Genomic DNA, 19,751 nt, shown 5'->3' with positions numbered 1-19,751 from the left:
GACCGCAGGAGTCTCTAATTTAATCCACATCTGTGATCTGGTTTTAAAATTTGTATATCTAGTGGAAATTAATGATATACATGGAGGTAGTTTTAAAAGAAGCGCTTTATAAATAAACAAGAGAGCATGTTGCTCTCGCCTCACAGATAGAGAGGCCCAACCCACATGTTGATATTGATATAGGATACAGTGATGAGTTTTGTAACTATCACCGTGATAAACCTGAGTGCACAATGGTAAATAGCATCCAGTGGTTTTAATGTGTTTGCCGATGCATGCATATAGATAATATCACCATAATCTAAAACGGACATAAAAGTAGCCTGCACAATTTGTTTTCTATTTACAAAGGACAGACAAGCCCTGTTTCTGTAAAGGAACCCTATCTTGAATTTGAGCTTTTTTCCCAATTCAGTAACATGTTTTTTAAAAGAAAGCTTATCTAACCATACCCCTAAATATTTATATGCAGAGACCTGTTTGATTTGAGTACCATCCAAGCTAGTGATTACAAAAGTGTTTCTAACAGAGTTTAGACCTAGAAAAAAACATGACATTTGTTTTCTTAGCGTTTAAAACAAGTTTAAGCTGTAAAAGAGACCCCTGTAGTATCCTAAAATCAGACTCCAACTGCATTAAAGCTTGGTCCGCTGTTGGAGCAATAGAGTACATCACTGTGTCATCTGCATATAAATGGAATTTACAATATTTGACATCATCACCAATGTTGTTTATATAAAGTGAGAACAATAGTGGGCCAATTATTGAACCCTGAGGCACCCCTTTAAGTAACTGTAAGGAGTCAGACTTGACCCCGTCGACCATGACGGCCTGAGTTCTATCTTTAAGATAGTCATAAAACCATCGGCAGGCATCAGTGCCCACTCCTATAGATGACAGCTTACTCAAAAGGATAGCATGGTCTACAGTGTCAAAAGCTTTTGACAAATCTACAAACAACGCAGCACAGTGCTTTCTATAATCTAAGTCATTTGCAATATCATTTACAACAAGCATAGTGGCCGATGTGGTACTGTGTTTAGATCTAAAACCAGATTGATTAGTGCTAAGAATACTGTTAGCAGAAAGAAAAGACTGTAACTGTTTGTTGACTATAGATTCTAGGATCTTTGCCAGACAAGGGAGCCTAGAGATGGGTCGATAGTTATCCAAATCACTACCGTCACCTCCCTTATGTAATGGCAGAACAAAAGCTGCTTTCCACACCTTAGGGATAATTCCTGTGCTTAATGTTAGATTAAAAATGTGTGTCACTGAACCAGCAATGATAGGTGCAGCACACTTAAGTAAGAACGGGTCTAAATTGTCAGCGCCTAAGGATTTCTTAGTATCAATGGCACACAGGGCAGCTAGAACCTCTGCTTCGGTTATTTTCTGGAAACTAAAAACAGGGTTACCATTTTTCAGAGTAACGGTTGAAAAGCAAGACGAAAAATCAACTAACTGGCCAGTACCACAATGGCCACTTTTCCTTTCAAATAAAAAACCAGCAGAGATGATATGCTTATTAAAAGCATCACAAATATCATTTTTTTTCACTTAGGATACAGGAATCTGAGGTAATTTGCTTAGGAAGAGAAACAGAAGAATTCCCCCGTTTCAGTGAATTAACGGTTTTACAGAATTTTGCAGGATCTCCTGCAGAATCTGTCATAGCATTAAGGAAGTAATTTGATTTTGCCTTTTTGACAGCTGCAGTACATTTATTTCTCAATTGCCTAAAAAACAGCCAATCAGCTGGAGTACCTGTTTTCCTCGCCAAGGCCCAGGCCCGATTCTTTTGCAGGAAAAGACCTGACAATTCAGGAGAGAACCAAGAACTGGTTCGGTTTCTTACTCTGTGATTCTTAAGCGGGGCATGTTTATCAGACATAGAGGTAACAATAGAAGAGAAAAAAGCAAGGGCTAAAACCGGGTCCAGAAAGCAGCAAGTGGATAAAAACTCAGAGTGATATAAGTCAAGGGTAAAAGCTTGCTGTGAGAAATGTTTATAATTTCTCTTAGAGATTATACAGGGATCAGAGTGTTTCAGCCTGGTATCTCTAATACAAGCAATAGGGCAGTGGTCACTGATATCATTTGCAAAAACCCCACTGGCTGTGTATTTATGGGGGGTGTTTGTTAGAATAATGTCTAGTAGAGTAGATTTTACTGGGTTCTTAAAGTTGGGACGGGTTGGTTTAGTTATCAGCTGAGTTAGATTTAGCTCAGTACAAATGTCTTTTAATTTATCGGATACTGGTGAAAGCCAATCCAGGTTAAAATCTCCCAAAATCAGTAATTCAGAGTTTGCATAATTAGACAGTATATCAGATAATTTGCATAGAGTACAAGGAGGAGCTGAGGGGGGGCGATATACCCCTCCTAGAGTTAAACGAGCATTATTACCAAGTACCAAATTTAAAACTAGACATTCATATTGCTTTGGGACAGAGGTTGATATGGACACAGAAACATTTAAGCAGCATTTTACATAAATCGCGATACCACCACCTCTAACTCTATCAGCTCTATAAATATTGTACCCAATCAACTTAACATCTGAATCAGGCACAGAATCACACAGCCACGATTCAGATACAACCAATACGTCAACATTTGATTGTGAGACCAAAATTTCAATAAAGTCCAACTTTTGTATCAGGCTTCTAGCATTCAAATGAATTATTCCAATGCCATTGCTACAGGAATTCATATCAGATGGAGTATCCAAGGTAGCACCTGAAGCTGCACTGGATGAGCAATAAACCATTTTCGAGCTATTGACAGAGCTCAATTTTATGGGGACAAGATTACTACTAACAATACCTCTCTGCATGTGAGTAGTATTCGCAATACGGTGATTGGACAATAATCTAGGAATTGCAGAAAGGTTGTTAACTGTAGTTTGTTCCATATTTGCAATTGAGGGACTAATTCATGAAACTGGGAGAGGAGCAGTGCATATTCTCATGGACTTTGCCAGTTCTTGCTGTGAGATGTTACCCCACTCTTCCACCAAGGCACCTGCAAATTCCCGGACATTTCTGGGGGAATGGCCCTAGCCCTCACCCTCCGATCCAACAGATCCGAGACGTGCTCAATGGGATTGAGATCCAGGCTCTTCGCTGGCCATGGCAGAACACTGACATTCATGTCTTGCAGGAAATCATGCACAGAACGAGCAGTATGGCTGGTGGCATTGTCATGATGGAGGGTAATGTCAGGGTGAGCCTGCAAGGAAGGGTACCACATGAGGGAGGAGGTCTTCCCTGTAACGCACAGCGTTGAGATTGCCTGCAATGACGACAAGCTCAGTCCGATGATGCTGTGACACACCGACCCAGACCATGATGGACCCTCCACCTCCAAATTGATCGCGCTCCAGAGTACAGGGCTTGGTGTAACGCTCATTCCTTCGAAGATAAACGCGAATCCGACCATCACCCCTGGTGAGACAAAACCGCGACTTGTGTGAGAGCACTTTTTGCCAGTCCTGTCTGGTCTAGCGACAGTGGGTTTGTGCCCATAGGCGACGTTGTTGCCGGTGATGTCTGGTGAGGACCTGCCTTACAACAGGCCTACAAGCCCTCAGTCCAGCCTCTCAGCCTATTGTGGACAGTCTGAGCACTGATGGAGGGATTGTGCATTCCTGGTGTAACTCAGGCTGTTGTTGCCATCCTGTACCTGTCCCGCAGGTGTGATGTTCGGATGTACCGATCCTGTGCAGGTATTGTTACACGTGGTCTTCCACTGCGAGGACGATCAGCCTTCCGTCCGGTCTCCCTGTAAGCGCTGTCTTAGGCGTCTCACAGTACGGACATTGCAATTTATTGCCCTGGCCACATCGGCAGTCCTCAGGCCTCCTTGCAGCATGCCTAAGGCACATTCACGCAGATGAGCAGGGACCCTGGGCATCTTTCTTCTGGTGTTTTTCCAGAGTCAGTAGACAAGCCTCTTTAGTGTCCTAAGTTTTCATAACTAAGACCTTAATTGCCTACCGTCTGTAAACTGTTAGTGTCTTAACAACCGTTCCACAGGTGCGTGTTCATTAATTGTTTATGGTTCCTTGAACAAGCATGGGACACAGTGTTTAAACCCTTTACAATGAAGATCTGTGAAGTTATTTGGATTTTTACAAATTATCTTTGGGATTCAAATGGTGGGATTGGATGGGGCAGGAGATGTTTATTTTTTTGAATGGTTAGTGCTATCTGGGATTCTTTGGACCTCCCGATCGTTTTAAATTTCAACTTCAATGGGATGACGTCAGAGTTGGGGTGAAATCCCAAGGCGCCATTAATCACTTCCTTTGTGAATCCTACAAAATGTGTTGCTGCTGCCGCCTTGCGTTTGGTCTCTTCCATCAGCCCCTGTATGAAATGGTATCGGCCGTCGTGTCGACATGGAGTTCCTGGTAAAAGACAACTATTGTTATTTTTTTCACAGATTTATAAGTACCACTTTAGCTCAAAATGGACATTTGTGTTCCATCTACGTTTATCTTAACATTCGTCTATCTAACCGTTAAAATGAAGCTGATACATAATGTTCGTTTGTTGAACGCATGCAGTCACATGGCTTTATTATCACCTGCAATCGATGAAAGTGATTAGTTAGCTAGCTAATGTACTGTAAAAGTGTTCCCAAAAACAGTTTATAGCGGCATGTCTAACTAACGCTACTGCACCTAGGCACGAATGGAACCCGACGCTATCAGCACTTTGTATCGCGAATATAGTGGGTATCCCACCCCTATTTCTGCCTTCGTGACGGCGAATGACTACATGGCACTATTAAACGGCACGAGTTTCACTTTATGTACAGGTGAGACACTGCACACACACACGCACACAATAGAGATGTATAGAGATCGCAACGTTGTAACTGTCCCACTATGGTGTCTGTGAAACCACAGGTAGCGCCTGAGGCCATCACCATTTTGAAGTAGTCAATTTTCATCTGCTTCTGAGTTGGTTAACAAACTGAAAGGGTGTATTTTCATATATTTTTTTTATTTAACCTTTATTTAACTTGGCAAATCAGTTAAGAACAAATTCTTATTTACAATGACTGACTGTAATGTAACCAGAAACAATTAGGGTGTGGGGTTTCTCGCTTCCTCTGTGTCTGCTGCTACCATAGAGATACATAGAGGACTCATCTTGTGTCTGTGCCATTATAGCAAACATTTCATAACTAACCCAAGATAGACCAGAGCATGTCATTTCCACCACTCTAGTCATTCAGGTTACGCCTCTACAGAGCTCTGGACATTCAGGTTACGCCTCTACAGAGCTCTGGACATTCAGGTTACCCCTATATACACTGTGCTCATTTAGGTTAGTGTTTTCCATTAGCGTCGGCTGTACAGCCGGTTACACTAATTTTCAGCTGGGTACTTTTTCCACTTGAATTTAACTATGCTACTTTTTTACAATTCACAAATCAGAAAAAAAAGTTCACGAGCCCCCTCCCACTAAAATGAATGATATGCATCTTATAGTGTGTGTCAGTCAAAGTGAGCGACGACAGGGAGACAGTCTGCTGGTTTGACAGTCTGCTGGTTTGACAGTCTGCTGGTTTGACAGTCTGCTGGTTTGACAGTCTGCTGGGTTGACTGTCTGCTGGGTTGACTGTCTGCTGGGTTGACTGTCTGCTGGGTTGACTCTCTCTGTACCTCCTGGGTGTGTATGTTGTGTACACTGTGCTTGCAGTCACATTTCTTTACACGGTGGGAGAGAGCACAGAGGAGGATGGTGGCTGGAGCTATAGGAGGACGGGCTCATTGTAATGAATGGAATAAATGGAACAGTCAAACATGTGGTTTCCATGTGTTTGTTTGATACCGTTACATGAATTCCGTACCAGCCATTACGATGAGCCCGTCTTCCTGTAGCTCCTACTACCAGCCTCCTCTGAGAGAGCATGATGCTCCTTCATTGTCTGGGAGTCAATTTGCACGTCCCATATAATGTGGTAACGATGAGTCGAAATCCACTTAGTACATTTTCTGGAACATTAATTTATATTCTTTCTCATGCTCATTGGCGATTTTAGCATGTAAATCTTGGTGGGGCAAACTCCCCCCAATTTTTTGGTCATTTCCAATTTGAGCAAATTAATCATAGTGGGCAGAGCCAAGCACGAGCTAGTAAGATCCTATTGGCTCGCTCTAGTATTTATTAGCGTATTTCCGTTAAGGAATGCCTACTTTGTTGTGTGAGTGTGCAATAACTCAATTCACCCCTACACTCCTTCTAAACAACATCATTTTTGGCAAAGGGTAAAGTCTACCAAATGCAGTCCACTCTGTTTGTTACAGATTCTAGTTTTGGAAACAGAAAACTGTATGGCGATCAAATGTTTCATTGATGAGAATATTTGCATAATTTTGGCCAAAATCCATCTTGCGCCGTCTTTTCCCAGTGCTGGGCTTCCTCACTACCATATTTGGTAGTGTGTGGAAACGCCAACCGGATGCTTCACATTTATACATCCAGGGAAATATCTGACTCATTGTTCTATATGTGACAATAGCGTCTATGACAGCATGGGCAGCGCCATTGAGGCTATCTCCATTTTGAAGTAGTCAATTTTCTTCACGATTGGCTGGATCCCTCCTGATGACCTGGATGGACATGACTCCAACAGGATCAGCCAATTAAGTGTGAAGTACCACCCAGTTGCTGACGTTAAAATGGCGGAAGCCTTCAATGCTACCTTTTGGTCACTAGAGGCCTCTATCATTCTGAAAGGCCTCAGTGGTGCTGCCCATGCTTTAACAGGCTTTTGGGCATTAGCCCTCTATACATCACACACACACACACACACGCACACGCACTGAAGAACACTGAACAGCAGACAAATTGGTACCCATAAAAAACATATGCAGACAAGCAGTTCTCCCTGATTTATGATATTTATAAACCTGGAAGTGTATTTGTTTTTTTTGACTGCTCGTGTGCTATCATGTTTGCTTGGTTGGGAAAAAAATTGTTTGGATTACTTTTTAAATCTTTTGATGGGGGGGGGGGGGGGGGGGGGAATATCCTAGTTATTAACCTCTCCTTCACCTGTGCCTATCAGAGTGGAGTCAGACTGAGACGGTCCGGGGAGCCAGACTGCACTATGCCCAGCAGTGGACGCTGATTCAAAACTACAGTAAAGAGACCGACATAGACATCCAACCACCAAGCCCCTGCAGCCTTTTACACAGCGAGTAAGTAGACAGACGGACACATTAACACTCCCTCACCACTCATTCTCCATCCCAGTGTCTGGTGTTGATGACGTAATGTGTAAGCTGATTATATAGGGGAGGTATTTAATAAAGATTACGAGAGGTCCTTCTCTGAGCTACCATTTTCAATGCTTTCTTCCTTCCTGCTCAAATAGATTTCTGAGTTCCTATTCCCTGTCTGGAGATCTGAAGGCGGTTGTCAGGGTAACCAGCGGTCAGGTTGTAGTACAACAGTTCCTGGAGGTAAGGATGGAGTAGTCTGGGTGTGTCCGTCATCATTTGGCTAAATTCCTTCACCCACCCTGATACGGTGCATACTGGTTTGCTTTAACTTTTATAGGGTCTGTTCATTTTCAGGTATGGAGCAACAGCTGTTTAAAAAAGATCCTCGATCTCACAGCTCTCAACAAACATGGGAGAGTGTATGAGGATGGTAAGGCCTTTTCCTGGGTGGTTTTAATGCCTATGGCGCTCTGAGTATTCTGTCCGATGCTAGACCTGTCCACTGTGGACCTAATCGGCGCCATTTGCTTGAATTCATCAGCCACACTCTCTCTCCATGTCGGTCTGTCTTTGTCTCTTGTTCGCCGTCTGTCTGTCTTTGTGTGCAGCTCAGTTTGGCTGCCTGGCCTGGTCTACATGTGAGAGCAGGCTGCTGTATGTTGCTGAGGGGAAAAGGTCTATAGGAGAGTCATACGCTTCAGCCTCCAGCCCATCAGCTGGAGAGCCAAGAGCAGGGCCCTCGGAAGGCCCTTCTGAGAAGGTATCAGAAACACCCTGATCACTTCTCCTCTATTACTTGTCTTTGTATTTTTAGCCATGCATTCAGTTGGATGTAGTCCTTAAAGTGACATTCGGGTGGTTCTGGAAGTACTCTTAGGATGGCTGCTATGTGTAAACATGATCCAGTGTTTATTTATATTCTTTTTTTCATGGCTTCAACACCCTTCCTTTCCCCTGTTGTGCATCAGGATAAGAGTGTGTACTGGGAGGACTGGGGGGAAGGCTTGACCAGTAAAAGTGTCCCAGTGCTGTGTGTGGCCGACGTGGCCAAGGGCACAGTAACAGTGCTGCAGGGTGTCCCGTCACACGTGTCCCCAGGCCAGGTGAGCAAAAACGGGGCCTCACACACCCACACCCACCAATAAAGGCATTAGCAGAGCATCGTATGGTATTTGCAACTTCACTGTAAAGATCACCAGTCACATGACATGTCTTGTGGTCATGTAATTCTATGTAATATCATGTTATGCCATGAAATGTAAATGTACAGTAATTGTTGTCATGCTGATTGTCTGTCTGGTTAACACAGGGTCTCTGGGCCCATGATGGCGAGTCTGTGTTTTTTGTGGGCTGGTGGCATGAGCCCTTCAGACTGGGCCTGAGGTTCTGCTCCAATAGGAGGTAAGGAACAGCCTGTGTAGTCTACTATGTTTACGTCGTCTCACTAATCAATATTCCAGAGTAATAGACTGATCAAGATATGCCCTTATGTGTTATTTTAGTAAGACTAAAATGAGAGCTTCTGGTTTCAGGTCAGCTCTGTTTTGTCTGGACCTGGAAGGAAACTGTGGTGAGTATTTCCTGTGTTCATTGTCATGGTAATCAACTTGTTAATTCACCATGAATTCACAGCGAATTAACAACAAAGCTTCTCTTTCCTCCTCTCAAACCTCCAACCTGCAACCCCTTCTTGTCTCTCCTTACACAGAGTGTCTGTCTGGGGACACCAGCTCAGTCTCGTCCCCCCGTCTGAGCCCTGATGGACGCTACCTGGTGTACCTGGAGGGACAGGTGTTTGGCCCCCACAGCCAGTGTCTCAGCATGCAGCAGGTGAGTCCCAGCCCGACCTCCAGCCTCCCAACTCCCAGACCCCAGTCCAGACCCCACTCCCAGCCTAGCCCCTAGTCCTCAGCGTGACCTCCAGACCCCCGCTCCCAGCCTAGTCCTCAGCGTTACCTCCCGCTCCCAGCCTAGTCCTCAGCGTTACCTCCCGCTCCCAGCCTAGTCCTCAGCGTTACCTCCCGCTCCCAGCCTAGTCCTCAGCGTTACCTCCCGCTCCCAGCCTAGTCCTCAGCGTTACCTCCCGCTCCCAGCCTAGTCCTCAGCGTTACCTCCCGCTCCCAGCCTAGTCCTCAGCGTTACCTCCCGCTCCCAGCCTAGTCCTCAGCGTTACCTCCCGCTCCCAGCCTAGTCCTCAGCGTTACCTCCCGCTCCCAGCCTAGTCCTCAGCGTTACCTCCCGCTCCCAGCCTAGTCCTCAGCGTTACCTCCCGCTCCCAGCCTAGTCCTCAGCGTTACCTCCCGCTCCCAGCCTAGTCCTCAGCGTTACCTCCCGCTCCCAGCCTAGTCCTCAGCGTTACCTCCCGCTCCCAGCCTAGTCCTCAGCGTTACCTCCCGCTCCCAGCCTAGTCCTCAGCGTTACCTCCCGCTCCCAGCCTAGTCCTCAGCGTTACCTCCCGCTCCCAGCCTAGTCCTCAGCGTTACCTCCCGCTCCCAGCCTAGTCCTCAGCGTTACCTCCCGCTCCCAGCCTAGTCCTCAGCGTTACCTCCCGCTCCCAGCCTAGTCCTCAGCGTTACCTCCCGCTCCCAGCCTAGTCCTCAGCGTTACCTCCCGCTCCCAGCCTAGTCCTCAGCGTTACCTCCCGCTCCCAGCCTAGTCCTCAGCGTTACCTCCCGCTCCCAGCCTAGTCCTCAGCGTTACCTCCCGCTCCCAGCCTAGTCCTCAGCGTTACCTCCCGCTCCCAGCCTAGTCCTCAGCGTTACCTCCCGCTCCCAGCCTAGTCCTCAGCGTTACCTCCCGCTCCCAGCCTAGTCCTCAGCGTTACCTCCCGCTCCCAGCCTAGTCCTCAGCGTTACCTCCCGCTCCCAGCCTAGTCCTCAGCGTTACCTCCCGCTCCCAGCCTAGTCCTCAGCGTTACCTCCCGCTCCCAGCCTAGTCCTCAGCGTTACCTCCCGCTCCCAGCCTAGTCCTCAGCGTTACCGCCTTATCAGAAAGAAGCAAGGATGGTCTGGAGGTCAGTGGGGGGTGCTGCTTATGCTTCGCTGGTGGTATTCTGCACTGTTATACTGTTATATCCTTACCTTCTCTCTGTCCGCAGTATGACCTGGAGACAAGGAAGATCTCGGTGCTGGTGGACGTAGTCAATAGGCCAAAGAAAGGTACAGAATTTGAATAACTTTAACGCAACATTTTGAACTTGACATAGAATGGCACCCCATTTCCTACTGCACTTTCCATCTCTTGCTTCTCACCCATTTCCTTCCCGGACCCAATCTATCAATTCCCGTTCCTGTGCCGCCCCCCCCCCCCCTTTTTGTCTGTCCCTAGATGAGTTTGCTGGGCTGTATGAGGCTCTGCCACCTCGATGCTGGGCGTCAGACAGCCAGAGAGTGGTCTTCAGTAGTGCCCGGAGGAACTGGCGGGTATAGTGTGAACATGCACACAAGCGGACACAACTTTGTACTCCATGATCTCACTTTCCCATCTCTCCCTCTGTCCCAGGACCTCTTTGTAGTGGACAGGACCACTAGGAGAGTAACCCGCATGTCTGACTGTAAGCTCTCCTTTATATGATTATTAGTCTGTTGGGTTTTCATCTCCAGCTTCTTCAACTGAAACTAGTCCGAGCTGTAGCAAAACCGTTCAATCTTTCTCTCTCCCCTCAGCTGAGAAATTTGGGAGCTGGAAGCTGCTCACCATCCAGAATGACCTCATGGTGGTCCACTGTTCCCATCTGAACGAGGCCCCACGCCTGGTAATACAGTATTGTGGTCATTCATATATCGCTCTGGGCATTCAGGTTACCCCTATACAGAGGTCTGGGCATTCAGGTTACCCCTATACAGAGGTCTGGGCATTCAGGTTACCCCTATACAGAGGTCTGGGCATTCAGGTTACCCCTATACAGAGGTCTGGGCATTCAGGTTACCCCTATACAGAGGTCTGGGCATTCAGGTTACCCCTATACAGAGGTCTGGGCATTCAGGTTACCCCTATACAGAGGTCTGGGCATTCAGGTTACCCCTATACAGAGGTCTGGGCATTCAGGTTACCCCTATACAGAGGTCTGGGCATTCAGGTTACCCCTATACAGAGGTCTGGGCATTCAGGTTACCCCTATACAGAGGTCTGGGCATTCAGGTTACCCCTATACAGAGGTCTGGGCATTCAGGTTACCCCTATACAGAGGTCTGGGCATTCAGGTTACCCCTATACAGAGGTCTGGGCATTCAGGTTACCCCTATACAGAGGTCTGGGCATTCAGGTTACCCCTATACAGAGGTCTGGGCATTCAGGTTACCCCTATACAGAGGTCTGGGCATTCAGGTTAGTGTTTTCCATTAGCGCCGGCTGTTGGCTGTACAGCCGGTTACACTCATTTTCAGCCGGGTACTTTTTCCACTTAAATTAACTATGCTACTTTTTACAATTCACAAGTCATAAAAAAAAAGTTCACGAGCCCTCTCCCACTAAAATGAATGATATGCATCTTATAGCGCGTGTCAGTCAGAAAGTGAGCGACGACAGGGAGACTGTCTGCTGGGTTGACTGTCTGCTGGGTTGACTGTCTGCTGGGTTGACTGTCTGCTGGGTTGACTGTCTGCTGGGTTGACTGTCTCTCTGTACCTCCTGGGTGTGTATGTTGTGTACACTGTGCTTGCAGTCACATTTCTTTACACGGTGGGAGAGAGCACAGAGGAGGATGGTGGCTGGAGCTATAGGAGGACGGGCTCATTGTAATGAATGGAATAAATGGAACAGTCAAACATGTGGTTTCCATGTGTTTGTTTGATACCGTTACATGAATTCCGTACCAGCCATTACGATGAGCCCGTCTTCCTGTAGCTCCTACTACCAGCCTCCTCTGAGAGCGCATGATGCTCCTTCTTTGTCTGGGAGTCAATTTGCACGTCCCATATAATGTGGTAACGATGAGTCGTGGCACATTAATTTATTTTCTTTCGCATGCTCAGTGGCGATTTTAGCATGTAAATCTTGGTGGGGCAAACTCCAATTTTTTTTATTTTCGGTGCATGTTAGCAAAGCCACTACACTAAACAGTACATGAATTGCACTATAACGGTGACCAACAGTGCCCACACATGGTTAAGACCTACATAAAGCTGTACCAACTATAGAGCTTTCTTTTCAGCACCACAGAGTGAATCCTTACCACTGCTACACCTGGCTATCAGCGGATCCTTGTCTGGCAGCGAAACCGTTCATTCAGCCTCATTTACTGCCTTTAAAAAATAATAGCTGATATGGCTGACTTGCTTAAACAAACATGTCTGAGATTTTCCAGTTCCGAGTTTCCAGTTGTTTTGAATGCTGCAGAAGTAACGCTGGATTGACAGCATGGCCAATGTATTCAACCTTTTCAAGCCCATCGTGTTCAATGTTTATCCTTTTTAAACACCCACCCCACTGAATATCAGGCTAGTAATTGCTTTGCGACGCTTGCAGTTAGCCACTGATTCCTTCCAAACCACTCATTGTTGAATTAGCGATTTCCAACTTGGTGTGTAACGTTTATGTCCAATGGCCGACAAGCACCGATAAGTTTTATCATAATTTCTCATATGACAAGGATTTGCCAGTAGATTGTAGACTTAATTCATGATGACTGCTAGCTAAGTATGATGTTGACATGATCAGTCCAATCAAAGCTACGGCAGATATGTGATTTGACGTCACTTTATCTGTGGCCAATGACCTTGAGCCTTCTTGGATGGACACTTCTAATGTAACTCAATGGCTGCGTTTCAAACATATAAAAGACACACCCTCGTCCACTTACCCTTGCCTTATGCCCTTGGGGGAATCCCCGTGGCCATATTTGTCAGTCCAAATGATTAGCCAAGCAAGGGAAGTTTGCAACGTAAGCCCCTCAGCCCTCGTTTTTAATGGAATTTGCAGGTGTGCAATTATGTTCACTTCGGGGCCTGAAATGCCCCATAATTCAATTTGCGATGATGGTACATCCGCTAAGAAAAGTCAGCCAAAACCTCAAGGTCAATATGGAGTCAAGTGTAAGTAAAAACAAATGTAAACAAGTTAGAAATTGTGCTGCTAATACACCAACACGTCTCGTTAAAAAGTAAATGTTTATATTTAGTTAGCAACTCCATGTGCTTGTGGAAAACATGTAGGTTACCCCCCTATACTGGTCATTTAGGTTACCCCCCTATACTGGTCATTTAGGTTACCCCCCCTATACTGGTCATTTAGGTTACCCCCCCTATACTGGTCATTTAGGTTACCCCCCCTATACTGGTCATTTAGGTTACCCCCCCTATACTGGTCATTTAGGTTACCCCCCCTATACTGGTCATTTAGGTTACCCCCCCTATACTGGTCATTTAGGTTACCCCCCCTATACTGGTCATTTAGGTTACCCCCCCTATACTGGTCATTTAGGTTACCCCCCCTATACTGGTCATTTAGGTTACCCCCCCTATACTGGTCATTTAGGTTACCCCCCCCCCTATACTGGTCATTTAGGTTACCCCCCCCTATACTGGTCATTTAGGTTACCCCCCCTATACTGGTCATTTAGGTTACCCCCCCTATACTGGTCATTTAGGTTACCCCCCCTATACTGGTCATTTAGGTTACCCCCCCTATACTGGTCATTTAGGTTACCCCCCTATACTGGTCATTTAGGTTACCCCCCCTATACCGGTCATTTAGGTTACCCCCCCCCTATACCGGTCATTTAGGTTACCCCCCCTATACCGGTCATTTAGGTTACCCCCCTATACCGGTCATTTCGGTTACACCACCCCATCCCGGTCATTTAGGTTACACCACCCCATCCCGGTCATTTAGGTTACACACCACCCCATCCCGGGTCATTTAGGTTACACACCACCCCATCCCGGGTCATTTAGGTTACACACCACCCCATCCCGGGTCATTTAGGTTACACACCACCCCATCCCGGGTCATTTAGGTTACACACCACCCCATCCCGGGTCATTTAGGTTACACACCACCCCATCCCGGGTCATTTAGGTTACACACCCACCCCATCCGGGTCATTTAGGTTACACACCCACCCCATCCCGGTCATTTAGGTTACACACCCACCCCATCCCGGTCATTTAGGTTACACACCCACCCCATCCCGGTCATTTAGGTTACACACCCACCCCATCCCGGTCATTTAGGTTACACACCCACCCCATCCCGGTCATTTAGGTTACACACCCACCCCATCCCGGTCATTTAGGTTACACACCCACCCCATCCCGGTCATTTAGGTTACACACCCACCCCATCCCGGTCATTTAGGTTACACACCCACCCCATCCCGGTCATTTAGGTTACACACCCACCCCATCCCGGTCATTTAGGTTACACACCCACCCCATCCCGGTCATTTAGGTTACACACCCACCCCATCCCGGTCATTTAGGTTACACACCCACCCCATCCCGGTCATTTAGGTTACACACCCCCCCCCATCCCATACTGGTTATATATGCATTGTCATTGCAGGTAGTGGCTTTTCTTCCGTTGGCCGGGGGGGAGGGGGAGGTGTCCTGGGACCCTCTGGGCGAGTCGTGTCTACGTGGTGCTATCGTCAATGTTCTGGACATCAGCCCTACGCCCCAGGAGGAGAACCCAGAGTACTGTGAGTCAGTCAATAGTGGTTTACAACTTGTCTGGTTGCCATAACTGCATGTCCTTGAGAACAATAAAATGAAGTAAGTTGTGTGTCTCTTATGTAGCTGGCCTAGACTTCGGGGCCCTGCTGGTTACGTCAAACCACCTTCCGTCACGCACCAAGGTTCCTCTGGTGGTGTTTGTCCATGGTGAGAGAAACCTCTGGAGAATCTAGCTCCTGGGCCGTATTCATAAAGCGTCTCGTAGTAGGAGCACTGGTCTAGGATCAAATCTTCGTTGTATATTTAATTTGTATAAAAACTGATCCTAGATCGGCACTCCTATTCTGAGATGCTTTTATGTATATGGGAACTGATCTATGAAAGTGATCACGGAGGACTCACTGAAGCTTGTGTTCTTTCCCAGGTGGGCCGCACTCCCAGTTCTTTGCGGAGTGGAATGTCACTACAGCAGTCCTGGTCAAACTGGGCTTTGCTGTACTCATGGGTAAGATAGTGGACTTCCTCCTTGGCTCACACCCACACACACTGGTATCCACTGATAGAATATTGTTTCTCGCTCTGTGTTTTGTAGTGAATTACCGGGGTTCCACTGGCTTTGGCCAGGACAGCATCCTCTCTCTGGCCGGTAACATCGGCAGCCAAGACGTCAAGGATGTGCAGGTACCGAGTGAGCTCTCAGCTGAAAATGACTACAACAGTTTCAACCCAGGGTGTCAGTCAGGTTGCTAATTTTTGTTCTAACTCAATACTACTAACACATCTTGTTAAACTAACCTCTTCCTAACTATCATTCCCAGAGGGCTGTGCTAACTGCCCTTGCTGACCAAACTGCTGAGAAGCTCTTAACCCTTGACCCTGATAAAGTGGTGGTGATGGGTGGGTCCCACGGAGGCTTCCTGGCCTGCCACCTGATTGGCCAGTTCCCAGACTTCTACAAGGCGTGTGCCGTCAGGAACCCAGTCATCAACGCTGCCACCTTACTGGGAACCAGTGACATCGTGGACTGGTGAGACTTGACACTCTGTCTCTGTATCAGTGTATAGGACTGGGGAGTCCTAAATGAGACTGTAAAACACTAATTGTAGTGCACTAGTTGGGGGATGGAAAGGGTGTGTGCACTGCATATTTAAGATGCTGTAAAAATAATAAATACATAAAAATACAAGTACTATGCAAATACAATGTGATTAATTGGTTGGTTGATGGATAGTTGTCCTGTGTCTCCCTCTACCTTTCCTAGGCGTTACTCTTGTGTGGGGCTGCAGTACTCTTATGACCAGCTGCCCACCCCAGAGGCTCTCACCACCATGCTCCAGAAATCCCCCATCACCTACGCACCTCAGGTTTGAGGTTCATGCACACAAATACAAACACACTCCCCTATAGCTGTCAATGAGACAAGCATATCATTTGGTTTCGTCTGTCTGTGTCCAGATCAAGGCCCCAGTGCTCCTGATGCTGGGGGGTAAAGACAGGCGAGTGTCCCCTCACCAAGGTTTGGAGCTGTACCGCTCTCTGAAGAGCAGGGGCTCCCCCGTCAGGTGACAACCGCTTGTTATATTATCCATCATCCTGCCCACATGAAAAAATAACTATAGAACACTACAGTACTTACTATAGAATTTGGCTCAAATGCATTAAGGAAAGAAATTCCCCAAAATAACTTTTAACAAGACACACCTGTTAATTGAAATGTATACCAGGTGACTACCTCATGAAGCTGGTTAAGAGAATGCCAAGAGTGTGCAAAGCTGGCATCAAGGCAAAGGGTGGCTACTCTGAAGAATCTCAAATGTTAAAATATATTTTGATTTGTTTAACACTTTTTTGGTTACATGATTCAATATGTGTTATTTCATACTTTTGATGTCTTCACTATTATTCTACAATGTAGAAAATAGTAAAAATAAAGAAAAACCCTTGAATGAGTAGGTGTGTCCAAACTTTTGACTGTTACTGTCGATGAAAAAGCTCTTGGTACATATTATGATCTGCAGCTTACCATGAGGTATTCGTACTCAGGCGACCAAAAACTTGAGACTTCCTTAAAATTAGAGTTTGTGCACCAGCTGTTGAGACACTCCTCCCCCTCTCAGCTTACCCGAGGCTGTCTTCTGATCTTACCAGTGAGGTGTATTGTCCTTGTTCAGGCAAGACTTCTTGAAATGTAGGATATTGCAGTTCTTCAGGTCCCGTTGATAGGATAGTCGCCAACAGTTTGTTCTCTAGTGATTGTACGTTCGCCAACAAAACAGACGGCAATAGTGGTCTAGATGCCCGCCGACGTAGACTAATCATGACGCCGCCTCGCTTGCCTCTCTTTCGCCGCTGCTTCCTCTTTCGAGTCCCGGGGATCAGGGCCAGGTCCGGGGTAAACGACCAGAGCTGCCGACTCGTTGAAGTAGAAATCTCTATGCGAATCGAGGTTCGCGATTGCTGTTCTGATGCAGAATTTGGTCAGAAGCCGGTAAGACGGCAGCTATCCACTGCAGCGCCGTCCTAGTTTAGCATTGTTATTAGATGGTTCGTTGACCTGTGTGAACTCTGGGCCGTATTTGTTAGGTACCTAATGGAAGCGGAACAAACTGAAACAGGGAGGGACTACCTGAACTTGTCCAATAAGAAATTGCTTGCTTTTGTTTTCCTACGTTGTCCGCTAATAAATACAACTGCTTGCCCTTGCAGGTTGCTTTGGTTTGCGGAGGACGCCCACTCTCTGGCTCGTGTGGACACTCAGGCTGACTGCTTCCTCAACGTGGTGCTGTGGTTCCAGCAGCACCTCTACCTGCACTGAGCCTCTACTGGTATGACTGGGGACACACACAGGGAACTGTGGAATTAAGACATCCACACTTGTGTGTACTGTACTCCTTTGTACATTTCAGTTGTTACCAGGTCCTTCTGGTGTTTTCTATGGTTGCATTATGCCAACAATAAATGTTTTGTTGAAAATATGACAACCTTTTGCGTTGATTGTAAATTGTGTACAACCTTCCGTGAGGCAATGGATGATTTACTTAACTGCAGATGTGGGATTCCTGTGGATTTGTCTGGAAAACATCCAAAACACCAGTGTTGGGGACGATACTCTAAAAATCTAGTTTGCCATGCTACCCATTACTTCACACTGGAAGAAGTTAAGCAAGACATAACTTTTTAATTCCAAGCACAGATGGGACCCTTGGAAATGAATTTGCTTAGGCATTAATCATGTAAAACACATTTCTTTATTGTGACACGGCGTCAGTGAGATTCAAATCTATGATCTTCTGTTTCCTATCCATGGAATTAGTCTACTGCACAACCAGAATGGAGCTAGCGTGCCATGTTTTTTTTCACTCATACGAGGCTGTTCATTTGTCTATTCAAACAAACCCCATTTCAAAGGAAACAAACACGCATTATGATTAGGTGTGGCCAATTAGTCGGCACAGCCAACACACCTAAACGTTACTGAAGTTTCCTTGTGGTTTTTATGGAACGTTTTTTAACGTTCTCTGAACGTTACTAAAGTTTCCTTGTAGTTTTTATGGGAAGTTTTCTTAATGATCTTGGAGCAATTTCAGAACATGACTTTACATAGAACCATGAGGAAACCTGTGGGAAACATTATACAGAAATGTCCTCAACGTTGTTTCTTAGCGTTCTCTGAACTATTTGAACATTCCCAATGTCAGACCAGTTGGAGAATGTTCCTATAACATTACCAAAAATGAAATGTAACATTGTTTGAACTTTTAGGGAACGTTCTATTAAAGTAATGACTTTTTTTTGTGAAGTCCCTTAAATGTGCTGAGAATGTTCCAAAGCCAAGCAACTATCCAGCACCATTCCCAGAAAGTTGTGGGAAGGTTGTGTACAAATAAACCATAGGACAACCACATTCTCACCAAGCTCTAAGAAACATATGGTTCTCAGAACGTTATGTGATAGCTGGGTAGTTCACTGCATCCAAATTATTTTGTGTGTTCATATGAGAAAATCGGAAATGTCTATTGCAAGACTGATCACGTTGTGGTCATATGTTAAAATAATGTGTTATTTATCCTATTACACACAATGTTTCAAGTGAGAATTAGGCAGGTCGTTAACACTTGACACTCAGTGTCGTAACACTTTATGACATGGTCATAACAGCTGACAACTTGTCATATGGTCAACAGTCGTGACCAATATATTTACACCTGTTGTGACATATATTGCGTTGTTTTGTGGCTGTTACTGACACCTACATAAGTGTCAACCCACATTTATTCAAATGAGTTTTCTCCCTGCCATGAAGTTTCTTTTAATTTGAAAGTTTGTTTCTTAAATCCTTTGTTGTAATGAATTCTTGATGTTTTAAGTAGCTTGTAGGAAATCAACTTTGACACTTTCAAGAAGCATATTGATCATCCTGTGTCACTTCACTTGGACTAATAAAATACACTATGACACTGTCAAGAAGCATTGTGACCATCATATAAGCCTATCGCGTACATGCCCTCTATCAGACATCAGTCAAAAAGAGTGTCTTGTCAGCTCCTGAAATCTGCTCCTGCATTCATCCCGGTCATCAGCAACTGAGCTTTGGGGTAGGTGCATGTCTGACGTGTGCGCAATTACAATTGAATATGGTCAATAAAAATAATGATGTAATGTTTTTCCTTGTGTGGTAGGTTTTGTGGGTTTGACACTCTTACGTAGGTGACATAACCAGACCTAAAATAATGCAATATATGGCACAACAGGTCTAAATGTGTCACGAAGGTGTTATAACAGCTTCTGACACTATGTCTGCAGTTATAACTGCAGTTATGACATGGTTATGACTGTCAGTGTTGTGACTCTAGGTGTCAAGTAAGGTGTTACCGGCAGGTCTGATGCCGAAA

At 45.8% G+C, this 19,751-nt stretch overlaps 1 protein-coding gene across 1 annotated transcript; it reads left to right on the top strand.

The window, feature by feature from the left end:
• Positions 1-4,308: 4,308 nt before the first annotated feature.
• apeh2 (acylaminoacyl-peptide hydrolase 2) lies at positions 4,309-17,840 on the top strand. The gene is made up of 22 exons (XM_014146331.2): positions 4,309-4,417; positions 4,695-4,827; positions 7,090-7,222; positions 7,399-7,486; positions 7,601-7,676; positions 7,855-8,006; positions 8,215-8,349; positions 8,556-8,647; positions 8,779-8,816; positions 8,955-9,076; positions 10,344-10,404; positions 10,574-10,668; positions 10,748-10,799; positions 10,912-11,000; positions 14,750-14,885; positions 14,983-15,066; positions 15,284-15,364; positions 15,452-15,540; positions 15,678-15,886; positions 16,121-16,223; positions 16,315-16,421; positions 17,566-17,840. The coding sequence occupies exons 1-22, from the start codon at positions 4,406-4,408 to the stop codon at positions 17,672-17,674; spliced, it is 2,196 nt and encodes a 731-aa protein (XP_014001806.1). The 5' UTR covers positions 4,309-4,405; the 3' UTR covers positions 17,675-17,840.
• Positions 17,841-19,751: the final 1,911 nt, after the last annotated feature.

Source organism: Salmo salar, chromosome 15 (assembly GCF_965601325.2).
Source record: "Salmo salar chromosome 15, fSalSal1, whole genome shotgun sequence".
Taxonomy (NCBI): Eukaryota; Metazoa; Chordata; class Actinopteri; order Salmoniformes; family Salmonidae; genus Salmo; species Salmo salar.
Note: the sequence above shows the minus strand (reverse complement) of the source record. Positions and strands in the feature narration are given on the sequence as shown.

Bases quoted from the DNA above. Each gene is read 5' to 3' on its own strand.
- apeh2 (XM_014146331.2), top strand. The intron at 8,007-8,214 runs GTATCAGAAACA...GTTGTGCATCAG, and splicing joins CGGAAGGCCCTTCTGAGAAG to GATAAGAGTGTGTACTGGGA. The intron at 14,886-14,982 runs GTGAGTCAGTCA...TCTCTTATGTAG, and splicing joins GGAGGAGAACCCAGAGTACT to CTGGCCTAGACTTCGGGGCC.